This window comes from Cotesia typhae, unplaced genomic scaffold, assembly GCF_013202065.1.
Source record: "Cotesia typhae breed Kobodo isofemale line unplaced genomic scaffold, CoteBio_Ctyphae contig_33, whole genome shotgun sequence".
NCBI lineage: Eukaryota > Metazoa > Arthropoda > Insecta > Hymenoptera > Braconidae > Cotesia > Cotesia typhae.
The window spans coordinates 3960046-3976934 of record NW_027423741.1 but is presented as its reverse complement, the minus strand read 5'-3'; the positions used below and the strand labels follow the sequence as shown (position 1 = coordinate 3976934).

The window sequence follows — 16889 nt, the reverse complement described above, 5'->3', positions numbered from 1 at the left end:
TTTTATAATAATTGCATTATTATAAAATTTTAAAATAATTTTTAATATCTGCCAACTTCAGTGTCATGAAATGTATAGTATATTTTTTAGTATGACACTAGAATTTAAATTTGCGCGCGCAAGCGCGCGCATTAATTTAGGATTTGCATATATTTTTATGCTTTGATATATTTGCCCAATCACGTTACGAATAGTTTGCTTACATGATATATTTTCATATTTTTCATCTAAATTATAAAAGTGGATTTAAGTTCAATTTTCATAAAGATACAAATTTGCCGCAATCTGGAGCAGCATTGCGGCAGCCAATGAGAGCTCGCCGCGATTGCCGCGATCTCCTTGAGCCGCGACACTTTCATGAGTACTCACTCGATTAATGAAGTACGTAAGAGAAAGAGGGGGGCGAGATAGAGACAAAAAAAGGTATTTAACCGGAAATGGCGGAGCGTGATTGATTTAATAAAATAAAATCAGCGATGAGGTGTGTGTGTTATCGCAAGTCCCCGGGCACTCTCAAAGTTGCATGATAATGTCATCGAGCACATGGAGGAGATTATTGATTATCCATTGCAACAATGATAATGTTATTATATTATCAAATAGTGTAATCTGGGAAATATGATACTGCGAGTGCCGCAATTGATATTGTCGCGCTGACAGTGCGTTGGTCGTTGCTAACAGTAATACAGACTAAGACAGTTTTTCTTTTTTTAGTTACTCATTATCTGGAGATGCTGATCATGAAGACAAGCTGGATGAGGCTGTGATCTGTGATGTGTGATGATCGTCTGTGAACACGTAATACAACAGGGTGGAGATTTATTTCCCTGGAGGAAACATAAATAGCCGTTTGGTTGGATTGAGAATCCAGAGAAAGAAGATTGTTGTGGATCCTCGTGGGGGTTTTGAGACAGCGCCATGGATATTACTTTTTTTTTCTTGGTTTAGTTTAACGACCGCCCCCGTGTCCATGCAGCGAAAGTGATGAGAGAGTGATTGTGCGACGAGGTTCGAGAAACTCGACAAAAGTGGTCAAATAAAGTGAGATTTACTACTAGTGCCTAGTTTTATCATCTATTAAAAATTATAAATATTATCATTATTATTATTATTATAATATTATTATTATTGTAGCTAATAGATAATGCAATTATTAATAGATATCGATAATAACTTGACATCTTAGCATCCTACACCATAAATTCACATTTTACATTTAATAATAATAAATAATAAATAATAATAATATCAATATTAATAATGGTAGACAATAAATGATAAAATTAGTAGATAAAAATTAGATCGTAGAGTGTTGACAATAAAATATAAATCTACGTCAAGATGGATGAATGTATGCTGAATGATTTGCTGGAGTGCTCCGTTTGTCTGGAGAGGTTGGATACCTCGAGCAAAGTCCTGCCATGTCAGCACACCTTCTGCAAAAAATGTCTCGAGGAAATAGTCAGCACCCATCGAGAACTGAGATGCCCGGAGTGTCGTGTTCTGGTGGAGGCCAAAGTCGACGATTTACCGCCAAATGTTCTGCTGATGAGGATACTAGAGGGAATGAGAAACGCGACTCCAAAAAGTGGAAAACCATATTCAAGAATTACTCCAGGACCGCAGAGACTTTTTGGCGGTCATCAGGTGACACCGACGCCTACTGCTGTCACCACGACCATGGCACCAGTTGTGCTCGCAGCTGATCCCGCTAGACACGCTAACGCTTCAGCCAAGCAGGTGCATCTTCACAACCAACCCTACGGAAGGGCTATTTATGATTATATCTCCAAAGTCCCTGGGTAATTTAAATTTTAAATATACTTTCATTTTTATTTTAAGTATTGAATGTAGTTTTATGTTTTTTGTTGACTTTGAGAATTTTTTTCAGGGATTTGAGCTTTAAAAAGGGAGATATTGTGATTTTAAGAAAGAAAATTGATAATAATTGGTATTTCGGCGAGTGTGGAAATAACCATGGCGTCTTTCCGCTTTCTTATGTCCAGGTAATGACCTCATATAATTATATTTATTTTATTTGAAGCATCGTTTTATTTTTAACGTACAAATAATTGGTTTTATTTATTATTTATCAGGTGATGACTCCTCTGCCTCCACATGTTCCACAGTGTAAGGCCTTGTACGATTTTAGAATGACTAATGACGAAGAGGATGGATGTCTTACATTCAACAAAGTAAGTTTAATATTTTTATTTTTATTACTTTTTTTTTTTTTTTTTTTTTTTTATAGTTAATAAAACCATTGATCCGGTGAGGTATAATTGTAATTTCCTTTTTCAATTACTTTATGTCTTATTAGGCAATTTCCTGATCTTTATTTCTTGTTTTATATGGTATTGTTGGACAAATAGCTACTGAGTACAACAATACATACTTATGTCATCATTTTAAAAGCAAGAATGGAAATTTTTTATTTTATTAATAAAGAAAACTGGTAACTTTAATAAACATTTAAGAGAATTAAAAATGACCAATCACCGTTTACATTTTTTTTTAATTTTATTTTCACAAGTCATTCTTTAATATAAAGTTCAGGAAATGATAAGAATAACTATATATATATATATATATATTTTTTTTTTTTTTTTTTTTTTTGAAGAATTAAATATTGAATAATTGAAAATTATTTTTATTAAAGGGTGAAGTGATAAGTGTTATAAGAAGAGTCGACGAGAATTGGGCAGAAGGAAAATTGCTGGACCGTATTGGAATATTTCCATTGGCATTTGTTGAATTGAACAGCGTAGCTCGCGCTCTGATGAAGTTATCGACCAATGTCCAACCCGGACCGTCAAGAGTAGCGCCTCCAACTCCGACAAACGAAGAAACAACACCTCTGATACCAACAGACCATACCAGAAATGTCCAGACGACCAGCAGTCAGCCTCAGCGACCGCAAACAGCCCCAGCAGCGGTACTGCCCGTCTCAGACTCAAGCTCGACAGTTTCTTCGGGTGGCAGCTCAACAACCACCACTCCAAACACACCAAACAGTTCAACGACCTCTAGCAGCTCCAGTACGGCGCCAAGCAGTCCCAGCAGTCCAGCGACTTCCCCACCAGCAGTCGGAGGCAGACACAGCGCCAAGCGTCACAGTTTCACGGCAGTCAATGCCGGTCATCACCCTCATCCTCATCATAGACACAGCGCCGAGATTCTCAGCCCACCAGCAGCAGAAGCAAATGTCAGTGGAAGCAGCAACAACGCCAGCAGCACCACTGAAGCCTTTTCACCCTCGCAACCCACCTCAGGAACCCAAGAGCACAATTTACGTCATCGCAGAAGTGGAAGCAGCGACCTTGTTCTCTCCCAGCCCTCTTCTAGCTTACCCGTGAATTCAACGACAAATCTGCCTGCTGCCTATGTCGCGCTCTATCCCTACAAACCTCAGAAGGCTGACGAACTCGAGCTACGCAAGGGTGGGATCTACATGGTGACCGAACGCTGTCAGGATGGGTGGTTCAAGGGGACGTCGAATCGCACACAAAAATGCGGAGTTTTTCCTGGGAATTACGTAACACCTGCTAAATGCCAGCGAGGAATTTGCCGGATCACTTTGACTACCACGCACCAGACTGCGACGTTGACAACTGCCCAAGCTTCTAATGATTCACGAATGACCATTAGTTATGCGAAGAACAAAGGCGCGACTGCACAGCCGTACAGTCCACGGTCTCTTCCGCCTCCGGAGTTACCACCACGTGCAATTAGTCCTTCACCGGCTGTTTCTGTGTCTTGGCATGGCCAAGGACAAGCACAAGGGCAAAGTCCTCCACGGCTTACTGAGCAAGCTGCTGCTAATCCACTTGGCCGAAGTCACAGCGCTGTTATGACTCCAAATATCGGTTTGTTAATAATATATTCTTGATAAGGGCATTTCCAGGCAGCTACCTACTTTTTTTTTTTTTTTTTTTTTTTTTTTAAATAAATTCAATAACCTTTTAATGTCATAGTTGTAATTATGTTATCAGTTGATGTTTAAATTTAATTTAAAGTTTAATAAAAAAAGTAGGGACTATTGATTGGAAATATCTTTTAATTTTATGATTGAAAATTAATTTTAAATTTTATTAAAGCTTCACCAGGTAAAACAATGCTGTCACCACCTTCAAATGTAATTTCACCTGGGACTACCAGCTCTGACATGAACCGAAGCCCAAGCAATACTCTTCGTGTAACTGGTGGAGTAACACCTCCTCCAAATGTCTCAGTTGCCGCGGCTGCTGCTGCTGCTGCAGCTACTAGTGCTACCGCTTCCAAGTCTAGCGAAAAAGTAAAGGTTCTAAATCGTTCATTTTTAAAATAATTATTATTACTGTTAAATTTTTAAAGTCAATTAAATATTAAATTTCTAAATAATTATTTCAGCCAAAAGAGAAAAAAGAGAAAGGCGTGTCATTAATGCGTCGTTTAACAAACATTAAAAAATCAAAATCGCCTCCGCCGGCAACGTACTCAATGGACAATCCTGTCTTTGAAGACGGGAATTTCGTGGCTTCCTCAGACGCCGTACACGTACGGTATGAATGACTTTCTTTATTACATTACTTTATATATAAAAAGTTTTATCGTATTAGCTTCACATGATTGCGCTTGTATTTAATGTTCCAACAAAATATGCAATATTCAGCACGTTATGTTTAGAGTTTTGTTTGTTTGTTTTATTCACAACTAAGCATTATTATGATTATTAAATGTCATGTTAGTTTTTAATACAATACGACTAACGCCTAAACCGGATCATTGCATTATCGAATAACATAAAGGTAAATATTTGTGACTTGTGACATGTATGAATATTAAAAAATTAGATCGGGATCATGCCCGAGCCAATTGTTAGAAATCGGAACGAATCAAGAGAGAACGAGTCCAAGCAATCATCAGCGAATGTATCCAGGAACTGTTCAAGGAACATTAACAACATCACAAAGGGCTAAACCCAAAGAAAGGCCCTCACTGCCCATTACCTTTTTACCGAGGTTAGTTAATGTTCGTTGAATTAATATTAAATTGATAAATAAATAATTTATTTCTTCACTAATGATGATGATAATTATAATAATTAAATTGAATGCCTGCATGTAACGAGCGTGTGCTCTAATTGCACTTGAAAGCACTTGTCTATGTAATTTTGTAAATAGAATTTAATTAGTCAACAAAACGATATGTGTAAAATTATTTTTGTTGTTTTTTTGACTTTGATTGAAGTTGAAATAAATTTTGATAGATCCGGAGAAGCCGGGGTGATTGCAGCGGGAAATCATCATCGCAAAAGCAACTCCCTGGACGCTGGAATGGGAAAGCAAAGTAAACAGCAACCGACGATGCGTGAACGGTAACTTTGAAGAATCTTTGCCTTTACCTTTGACTTTGCATTAAGTTCTATTAGTACAGTAAATAATTAACTCGGGTGTATTTACTCCAGTTTCATTTACTTATTTGTAATTTATTTATTTATTTATTGTATTTTATTGTTGATACAGAGAACGAGTAAACAGATTCCGCTGCATCGTACCCTATCCACCGAACAGCGAATTCGAGCTAGAACTCAGGATCGGTGATATTATTTACGTACACAAAAAACGTGATGATGGTTGGTACAAAGGTACTCAGCAGCGTACTGGCCGCACTGGACTATTTCCAGCGAGCTTCGTCGAAGCTTTCTGAGATACAACGCAAGGTCGTCTTGTCTTAGAGACTTGCATTTGAATCAAGCCGTTCTAAGAAGAGACAACCTAAAAAATACATGTCGTTCATTTTTTATTTAATTTTATTTTAGTTTATTTAAATGAATTTTTTTTTTATTTTATTTATCACTAGTTCCCTTTTATTGCTAGTGACTAATTATTAGGGAGAATAAATGATAGCATCACAATTGACTGAAATAAATGAGATACTAAACTGCCATGGCAAAAATAAAGTATAAAGTTTAACTAGTAAGCGAAACGAGAAACTAGATATTATTGACTCGTGTATGCTGAACTCGCGTGCAATCTATTATAACTGCCATTGGTGTAGTGAAAGTTTTTTTCTGGTTGTTTTTTATAGAAAAAAAAAAGAAAACAAATTTCATTGTTAGTTGTAATAATAATAATTATAATTATTATTATAAAATAATTTTAAGCTGTTAGACGTTTACTCAGCGATTTTCTAATGTAATATTTGTAGCTTAAAACTGCTGAATTAATTGCTGAGTTAGACAAAAAAATTAATTATAATAATAAAATAATAATTTAAAAATTAAAAAATAATACATCACGTAAGACGTTGGTTTTGGATGTTTAAAATAATATTTACCGATAAGACTAATTTCATTGAGACTTATAAATGCCATTTGTATAGTTAGAACTTTAGATAACTAAATAACTCGCTTATTTTATCATCACGTTTCTTCTAACTCATCATATTTACGTAGAAAATTGACTGAAATAATTGTATTGTTTTTCATATTTTTAAACACGTGTTTGGTATTAATTTTTTCTAATGCTTTTTGTTTAAATGTATTCTAGCAATTGCCGTGACCTTTAATTTTAATTTTTTTTGACTCTATAACAAATATTTTTTATTTGCACCCTGTTATTATTAGATAACAGGACATAAGTTTTTATATATTTTTGAAGTCATTTTTTTTTATTTTAAAATAATGGAGAAAATTGAGTGTCAGCACAGATAGAGTAAACATGTTTTTTTTTGTTGAAGTGCTTCCAATATTTTCATACAGTATTCGCATAAAATTTTATTGTATTTTTTTGACCACAAAAAAAAATAATTTTTTTTGTTCACATGACGCAAGCACAAAATTTTATTTATTCTTGAAATAAATACGAATAGCGTACTTATAACTTTAGAGTTCTATTAATATTTTTATTGAATTATTATGATTATTATTATTATCATCGTTATTGAGGATAGTAGTAATAAATATAAAAAAAAAAAAAAAAATGAACGTTAGCACAAATAACGTATACGTTAAAATAAATAATAGATAATAACAATAGCATAATAACATTTAATAATTCACCACTTGTACCTAATGATTTTCTCTCAGCTCCCGATAAGTCTTTACTCAAAGTCGATCAATTATTTTTTATAATCATAATTAATTTTAATAATAATCCTAAATGATAACTCTTTTAATCTAAAGATTTTCCTCTCTTATCAAAAAGAAATTGTCATTTTATTGATTAATAACAAATTAATATTTACAAAGATACGTTTTTAAAAACGTAAAAATTTTGTATTCATATTTAAGATAAGATAAGTACTAAAATAACAAAGCACAAGACATTTATAATTAATAATTATAAATTATAAATAATTTTTAAAAATTGTTTCTAAGTCTTATTCTATACTAGGGCACCAATCTTAATCTTCGCACAATGTTAAATGTAACTTAACTTAATCATGACAAACTTTGTAATCTTCAATAGCACTAATTATCACTGACTACGAAATGTCTTTTAATCATCTAACAATGACCACTTGATACGCTTTTGTTTTATTATTATTATTTTAATGGTAATATTAATTATGATTTGTTAATGTTTTATTATTTATGTTGTATTATTTAAAATATTTATACTCATTTTGTATAACTTGTTAATGAGATAAATCACGTATTATAAAAATAGTTAATATTAATAACAGTGGCAAAAACGAGTAATCGTGTAAGGTATTAAGTCTTGGCAGTTGAATATTTTTTTTTACTATATGTTTTCTATTGAAATACATAAAACTATTGTTTATAGTCATAGGATGCCTTATAATGACGAATAATAATGTAATTATTTAATTGTCTTGGTACAATTTTAGCGGTGCCCCGATTCCATTGTTATGATTCGTACCAAAAAAATAATCAGTTGAATTTATTTGATTAATTAAAATATAAAAATTGTCATGCAGATTGTAGGGAAAATATCTTGTCAATAGACTAGCATTAATCAGTATAAATAAATAAATAATTAATTCATTAATTATTAAAATTGTAGCTATGGATATTTTTATTTTGTTTATTACTTAAAAAAATCTATAATCGATATCAGGATGAATATCACAGTAATCAGTTTAAAAGTTTTGTGTAAATTAAATTTGTGATTTTATATTTTATTTGGCTATTTTTTTTTTTTTTTTTTTTTTTTTTTTTTTAACATTGTATTAATATATTTACTCATAAATATCGTAAAGACTAAAATAATCACAGATTAAATTTCCGAGTGGAAGAAAAAAAAGCAGACATGAGGATGATTAATTATGTGATTAACTGCTAATTGTAATCACTGAAAAAAAAAAAAGATAATAAATACTTAAACAATATCTCAAACTATAAATGCAAAAAAAAAATCTGAATGTTTTGACTAATGTAATTAAAAACTCGTAATGTCTAGTGAATGTAATAAAGATGAGAATGCGAGAGAAAAATAATTGCTTAGTATTTTCACCCTTTTTTGTAAATAATTTTATTTAAATCTGTTCTTTATTTTTTTTATGCTAGTATAAATATAAATATATAAATATATGAAAAAGTGATGTGGGTACTCAAATGAAAGGTCTCGATGAGTGTAATGTAAATCTTTAAAAATTTCAATAGTTCTCAAGATACAAGGTCATTTTTTAATAATGTATCTAGAGATAAAGAATTTTTGAATGCAGCCTAAATACTTATAATAAATTGACTATTGGTGAAAATGATATGAAACCTTGAAAAGGCACAAATTCAAGGCAAGACCTTTACAATGACACTAAAAAAAAAAAAAAAAAAAAAAAAAAAAAAAAAAACGATTTTATCATGACTATTCTGAACAAAATTTTTCTTATTCTCTTAATAATATATATAATATATTAATAAGAATTTATAATTAATAATGATAAAAATGCAGATTATAGAGTTAATATTTTTATTTCATTACAAAATGTAAGATAAAAAAAATTAAAATCCTTGACATTGTACCAATTAAATAATTTTCTGCGATTACTATCATTATCAGAATTTAATTACAAAAAACATTAGTGTGATAAGAAGTCAATCAACACATACGTATCACTGAGATACTGCGCAAATTGTAAAGAGTGAAAAGTATATAAGGAATCGCTTCGTGGATTATTTAGTAAAGAAGATAAAATTTATTTAAAAGTTTGTTCAAAACTGCATTGATCGGATAGTTAATAATATACTACAAAATCATAACAATGACTTTCTTTACAAAGTACTGGATGTTAGACCTATTAATCATAGTGTTTGGACTGACAGTGGCCGCGTATTTGTACACGACGCGAAAGTTTAAGTACTGGAAAAAACGGGGTGTAGTTGAAATTCCTCCGACTGCATTTGTTGGGAATTACGGGGAGTGTTTGATGAACAAAAAGAACCCTGAAGAATGATTGAAAGAAATGTACGACGAAGGTTCTGGGTGGCCTTACATAGGATTCTATGTTTTTGATAGGCCCTTCTTCTTGATACGCGACTCCAAGCTTGTTAAGCAGATACTCGTCAAAAACTTTAACTGTTTCAATGACTGATTTATCACTGCAAGTCCCCACGATTCAATTGGTGATTCCAATTTATTTTCGATAAAAAATCCTAGGTGGAAACTTTTGAGGCCCAAGCTCACGCCGATTTACACGTCGGGCAGGTTGAAAAAAATGTTTGAATTAATGACTGTTGTTGGCGACGAATTGGAGAATTTTATGGAGTCGCTAAATCTTGAAGGTAATAATAAATATTTTATTATTATTATTTCTTCTCAAAAAAAATTATTATCGAGAGAATTTATCAAAAATTCTATTTGTAGAAATAAAAAAAAAATACTTGCATAATTTATAAAAATTTTTTTATTTATTTTTTAGATAAAACTAAAGAAGATTATGTTAATTTTTAAATCTGTAGATATTTTGGGATTTTTTCAATTAACAAATATTTATATTATCCATTTTTTTATTGATATTTAAATAATACAAAACATTAGCTGTAACTCCGAAAATAATTTAAATTTCGAAAAATTCTTTTAGGCGTAAATGTCCCGGGACAAAATATTCTTATAAGATTATACTACAAAAATATGGAAAAAAAATTGATCGAAAAAATGGATAATTCTTTCTGCAGAATTTTTTTTTCGTTAATAATATAAAAACAATTATAAAATTTTAAATTATTACAGAAAAAGGAAAAACTATGGAACTAAAAGATTTGTGTGCAAGATTTACAACTGATTTAATTTCAACAACAGCATTTGGACTAAAAACCAATTGCCTGATGAACCCCGACGCTGAATTCCGGAAAACCGGTCCAGAGTTGAGAAAACTTATCTTAGGGTAGAGAGAGTGGAGGAAGGTGCTGTTGAATAATAAAAATTTAATTAACAATATACCGGTATTTATTAACAATAAAAATTTTACAAACTTAACAATTTTAAGCGCCCACTCACACACTTATAATCTAACGAAGCGGAGAATAACTGCGAAATAAACGATATTTACAAACGAACCTTCCCATGACGATACGATGACTAGACGGGCTTTTTCGAACAAACGGTCTCCCACACCTGTCTTAAAACTAATTGGGCTTTTTCGAACAAACGGTCTCCCACATCTGTCTTAGAACTAAACTTAAAATTAAACGTCCACCGGACGACCAAAACTAACTAACTTACACACTTTTCTACTTAAAATTAAGTCCACAGGACTACCGAACTTAACACTATTAACACTCTCTATCACGCATAACCCGTTCAATTTTTCACACACATAACCCACACTTCGCTTAATTGATTTTATAATTTTAAATTGAAAAAAAAAAAAAAAAAAAATTTTAATTTAATTACAATAATTTTTCAAATTATTCAATCATTAGTATTTGGTAAAAACAATAATTCCAATTCAACTATCAATTTCAATTAACCTTGAACTAATCTCTATAGAACCAGAGGCTTAATGCCTTGAATTAACTTAATCACAATATAAACCTTTACAATCACTTCAAAATTATTAATTAATTCTGACTAAATTTTTACTGTGACAAATTTTTGACTCAATTAACCGATTTCTTGGACTTAATGTTCACGCCGATAATTATCAATTTCAGTAATTTTAATTTAACTACTTCACGGACTTAATCCCCAAAATTACTAAATTTGTCGTTAATGAATAAAATAGTTTTACAATATAAAATATTCTCGTTAAATAATTCCTAATATAATATTCTTAATAATTTTCCACTCTATATTATCCTCGATAATTAATTCTCAATATAGAATTCTTAATATAAAAGATTATCAACAATTTTCTGATCGTTTTATCAATTATAAAAATTCGACACGGGTCGAAATAATCACATTTCAATTGTTAGAACATTCGCTAGCTGTTTTTTCTTGACCTTGGGTATTGGAATTTACTGCGACACAAAACTGACGCTTGACCAAAATTCCACGAATAAAAATTTGTCGATTTTTTTCCAATGACAAAAATTAATCAATTTTACTAAGTTAATTGTTATAAAATTACAACAATAAAATTAACGAAATTTTCGGATGTTAATTAATTGATTGAAAAATTTTTAGTTATTAAAATTTCCCCGCAAGGTCGATTGAGTGATCCTCGGGTATAAACCCCCATGAAAATCACTAAATCCAAAACTAGCAAATGTTTCACTATTAATCTATTGAATTAAATTTTCGTCGATTAACGATCCAATTGATAAATAATTAGGAGAAGTAACTGGGCATTGGATAAACCGCGGTCCACTTCCTTCCCACAGAGCAATAATTGACACCTTGACGAACAAAACGATGATCTAACTCACTCGTTGAGGATGAAGTCCTAGTTGTAGTTGGCTTCCTTCGTTTCGTCACTATTCCGGGGATCGGTCCTTCTTGATTTCCGTGGCACTCAGTCTGGCAGTCACACTACTTCTCCCTTTTCCACTGCACGGCTCACCTATTTTAACCCAAACTCACCCCCTCCTATTCTCCCTTTAGGCCCGAAGATCGAGACGCGCCAGTGCTATGTCGAATAATTATCGATATCCGGTGACTTATCAATTAAGGGTAATTTTACCCTGTTACAATTTAAAATTTAAATCATTTATTTAAAAATGGTGGCAAAAATTTTGGCCTTTAAGTTAATAAGTCTTATTAACTGTTTTTAATTTAACTTTATTACCAGTTAACAAATTTTTCTATCTAAGTATTATTTACCAAGAAAATTGTTTCGACATTTCAGATCACCAGCTTACCTTATCTGGATATGGTTGTCGCCGAAACATTGAGGATGTATCCCACGTTGCCTTTCTTGGATCGAGTTCCAAATCAAAATTACCAGGTTCCCGATTCTGATCTTGTTCTAGAAAAACGAACTCCAGTATTCATTTCTGTCAAGGGGTTACACTTTGACCCGCAATATTTTCCAAATCCAAAAAAAATATAATCCTGAAAGATTTTCAGAGATAAATAAGAAAATGATACCACCTTGTACTTATTTGCCTTTTGGAGATGGGCCACACAATTGCATAGGTGAATTATAGTTACTATTCATCAATATTTTTTATTTTTATTTAATAAAAAATTTTTATCGTCTCAGGCATGCGAATTGGATTACTCCAAGTAAAACTTGGTCTTATAAAATTGCTGTCCAAATACGAATTTACACCTTGTGAAGAAACTTTGATACCCATGCGGCTGAGTCCTAAAGCTCTGTTCTTAGTCTCTGAAGGCGGCGTGTACTTAAATGTTAGAAAAATATAATAATTTATTTATAACTATAATAAATAAACATTTTTTTTATTAAACTAACAGCTTTATAATTTTTTTTATAATTATATAAATCATTTACAAATTTTTTTTATTGAAAAAATTATTAAAAAAAAAAAATAAAAAATTTTCATTTTTAAAAAAATATTTTTTTGTTTCAATTTAATAAATGAAAAAAAAATAATATAAAAATTAAAAATGTCGGTTAACTTTAGTATTATAATTTATTTTTGTAAATTAAACTAAATTTTTTTTCAATGTTTTGAAAAAAACATTTCATTTTATTACTCTTTTTTTAATTAAACGGAATATAAAATTAATTGTTACAATTCAATAGCTACTCATGAAAAAAAAAAACTAAGAATGGATTTCCTAGCCATTGACATTCTTTTCAAACAATTTAAATCTCGGTAAATACTTGTTATTCATTGATTTTATTTTTTATTGATCTCTCAGAAGTAGCTGTAATATTTGATGAGTGTTAATGGAAAAAAATAAAAAAAAAAAAAAACAGCAAAGATAACTGGCGTTTAATAATAATCTAATCAGTTGAAAAATATATAAACAAGTGTTTGATGCAATATGCATCAGTAATAGCGATAAATAGTTGGACTTATTATTAATGCCGTCAGTAGCAGAAAGATTGTTCAATTGTTCATATAATATTTATAAAATTTCTTACAATGGCGTTCATCACAAGGTCCTGGATTTTGGACCTTTTAATTTTGGTATTGGGACTGATAGTCCTCGCGTATTTGTACATGACGCGTAAATTCAAGTACTGGAAAAATCGCGGAGTTTTTGAATTAACACCTACTGCGTTTGTTGGGAATTTTGGGGACTGTTTGATGACCAAAAAGAACGCCGGCGAGTGGCTGAAAGACATGTACGACGAAGGTTCTGGTCTGCCTTTCATTGGGTTTTATATTTTTGACAGACCTTTCTTGTTGATACGCGACCCGAAACTGGTCAAGCAAATACTAGTGAAGGACTTTAACATTTTTAGCGATAGATTTGTTTCCGCGAGTCCTCATGATCGCATCGGTGACGCCAATTTGTTCATGATAAAAAATCCACAATGGAAATTAGTGCGAAGTAAGCTGACCCCGATTTACACGTCAAGAAAAGTAAAAAAAATGTTTGAGCTGATGGATGTTGTCGGGGATGATCTGCTTACATTAATGGAGTCTCAGAATTTGGGAGGTAATTAATCAAATCATTTTTATTCTTTTTTTTTTTTTTTTTTGGGAATTGGCGTATTTATCGAGAATTTTTATGCTGCAGGAAAAGGAAAAGAATTGGAAGTTAAAGACTTGTGTGCGAGATTTACAACAGACATGATTGCAACTACCGCGTTTGGTATTAGAGCTAACTGTCTCAATGATCCAAATTCTGAGTTCCGAGAGTATGGACGTAAAATTTTTGAAACTTCATTCAAGCGGAATTTTGAGATGCTCTCTATATTTTTTCTTCCTCAGTTTCTTACACTTTTTAAGATCGAATTTTTACCAAAAGAGACTGCCGATTTTTTGAGAAATACTTTGTGGGAAGTTATTAGAGAAAGAGAACGTCGGAACTTTCAAAGGGGAGATTTAGTCGATATGTTGATTGAATTGCGTAATAACAAAACTGAAATATTTAAAGACGAATTTGGTAAGTTTTTTATTTATTCGCATCAAAAGTTATTAATGTATTTATCGAAATTATTTTTCTTATTCATAGTTTTAAATTTTTGGGAAAATAATATAAACAAATGATAATACTAAAGTTAGTTGACGTTTTTAATTTTTTTTATTAATTAAATTAAAACAAAAAAATACTTATTAAAAATTGCATTTACAGTTTTTAAAGTTTTTTACACATGAAAATTTTTTTTTGGAACAATTTTTTAATAAAAAAAAAAAATTTCAAAATTTTTTAGATGTCGGCTAACTTAATTTTCTTAAACAAATGTTAAATTTAAAAATTACAAATTTTTCAACCAAAATTTCTTCTTTTAGTTTAAATATTTTATTATTTATTTGTAATTTTTCTCAAAAATTTTGACCTCAAATTGTTTGAAGAAGTTTAGAATTATCAATGAAAAATTGCAAGTTTTAAAAGTTTAATATCTATTTAATTTTCTAAGTGTCCAAATTTTTTATAATTTAAAATTAAATGTCACTAAAATGTTAATAATTTCAGATTTTGACGGAGATAATTTACTAGCCCAGGCTGTTGTATTCTTCAACGCAGGTTTTGAAACGAGTTCTTCGGCTTTGAGCTTCACGTTGTACGAAATATCTCTTCAGCCAAAAATTCAGGATCGATTGCGTACAGAAATAATGGAAGGACTTGAAAAAACAGAAGGAAAAGTCACCTACGACTTGGTATGAAACTTTTCCAAAATTAAAAACCATAAGCGATCTTATTTAATTAAATTTTTTCTTTTGTTCCAGGCTTCAAGCTTGCAGTATTTAGATATGGTTATCTTGGAAACACTGAGAAAGTATCCTCCGCTGCCAGTATTAGACCGCGTGGCTACAGAAGACTATAAAATTCCTGACTCAAATCTCGTTCTCAAAAAAGGAACACCCATTACAGTTTCCATGCTGGGCTTGCATTATGACCCAGAGTACTTTCAAAATCCTGAAATTTACGATCCCGAGCGATTTTCGGAAGCTAACAAGAAGAATATTCTACCGTGCACTTACTTACCTTTTGGAGAAGGTCCTCACAATTGCATCGGTAATTATTTATTTGTATCAAATATTTAGCAACTGTGAAAAATAATAAATTTTTTTTTTCAGGCATGCGAATTGGGTTGCTTCAAACGAAAGTTGGTCTGATTAAATTATTGTCTAAGTATGAATTCACTCCTTGTAAGAGAACTTTAATACCAATGCGTCTTAGCAAAAAAGCGGTGATAATAGCCGCTGATGGGGGTGTATTTTTACAGGTCAAGAAACTTTGAATTATTAATTCAATTTCACAAACATATTTAAATTTTTCAATTTGTTAAAAAAGAAGAAAATGTATTTTAATAATAATATTATGACCGTACTCAAAAATATTTTTTTCATGTAAATAAAAATTATTTTTTTTTTTATAATTTATTAAAGTTATTTTTATATTTCATTAAAAAAATTTTAAAGAGGAAAATTATGATCTATTAATTCATTATCTAGGCAAATTAATGTTATTTACTTCATAAGGTCATAAGTCATGAGTTAATAAGATTCTTCATAAGTGTTAAGAATATAAAATAAAAAAAAAACTTGAAGATAAGTAATATTTAATAATAATATAATCTTTGTAAAAAATTAATACGCAGATTATATAAAATTATGTATGTCATGTTTGCATATCAGTAATTGAACGATTCTTACATTAATTTTTTACAAAAATATTTTTTCCAGTGAAACAATTATATTTCTTCACAATTAATAATTTTTGGTTTTTAAAAATTTTATTAAAAATTAATTTTCCCCGTGATTAAAATTTTACCGTATCATTATTTTAATAACTTGGAATTAATAATATTACCCCAGAACTTCCCAAAGATAATGATAATGAATTTAGTATCAATAAAGGCTTTGCAAGCTCATAAATATTACTCAAGTTCATAGACAAATATTAAAGTTCCTACTGTATAAAATTTATCTATATTTAAAACCGAATTTGCATATCAACTCAACTGAAATCTGAGATACTTGTTACCATATTTAATTATTCATTTTCAAATATCTTCTACACATAATACCAATCTTGGGTACGAAACTTTGAGCGAATAATCTTCAGTAATTTATTCATTAAACATATAATTTTATTATAAGTTTAAAAAAATTTTTTTTATATCTTAAAATATTAAAAAAAATTTTTCTCTTTTTGAAGCTACTGAAATAAATAATGGAAAACAGGATTGAAAAGACAAATAATTGAATTATATACCATATATTATATAATTAATTTTATACATTCATAATTAATATTTAATCACCACGTTGATAATATTAATCATCACTGATTAGTCAATATACTTATAACAATTTAATCAATCAATAATTTGAATCAAAATCGTGGACTCTTAAATTAGTCACTCATATTCTTTACAATCAATACTACTTCACTCGCCAGCGAGCGACAATT

General features: G+C 30.5%; 2 protein-coding genes and 1 pseudogene across 8 annotated transcripts; all 3 read left to right on the top strand.

Moving 5' to 3' along the window:
• Positions 1 to 8: 8 nt before the first annotated feature.
• Posh (SH3 domain containing ring finger posh) lies at positions 9 to 8442 on the top strand. 7 transcript variants are annotated; one of them, XM_074241098.1, is made up of 10 exons: positions 15 to 1041; positions 1302 to 1802; positions 1892 to 2006; positions 2097 to 2195; positions 2660 to 3866; positions 4098 to 4300; positions 4390 to 4541; positions 4833 to 5000; positions 5249 to 5356; positions 5505 to 8442. In XM_074241098.1, the coding sequence occupies exons 2-10, from the start codon at positions 1342 to 1344 to the stop codon at positions 5686 to 5688; spliced, it is 2697 nt and encodes an 898-aa protein (XP_074097199.1). In that variant the 5' UTR covers positions 15 to 1041; positions 1302 to 1341; the 3' UTR covers positions 5689 to 8442. The 7 variants fall into 7 exon arrangements, with proteins under 7 accessions (XP_074097202.1, XP_074097200.1, XP_074097201.1 ...); XM_074241097.1 differs by having other exon boundaries at positions 30 to 583; positions 715 to 1802; XM_074241094.1 differs by having other exon boundaries at positions 30 to 604; positions 715 to 1802.
• Positions 8443 to 8596: 154 nt separating this feature from the next.
• On the top strand, positions 8597 to 12794 carry LOC141526374 (cytochrome P450 6k1-like; annotated as a pseudogene).
• Positions 12795 to 13381: 587 nt separating this feature from the next.
• LOC141526227 (cytochrome P450 6k1-like) lies at positions 13382 to 15902 on the top strand. The gene is made up of 5 exons (XM_074241102.1): positions 13382 to 13964; positions 14046 to 14414; positions 14946 to 15130; positions 15200 to 15488; positions 15551 to 15902. Exons 1-5 carry the CDS (start codon positions 13445 to 13447, stop codon positions 15712 to 15714), a joined length of 1527 nt encoding a protein of 508 aa, XP_074097203.1. The 5' UTR covers positions 13382 to 13444; the 3' UTR covers positions 15715 to 15902.
• Positions 15903 to 16889: the final 987 nt, after the last annotated feature.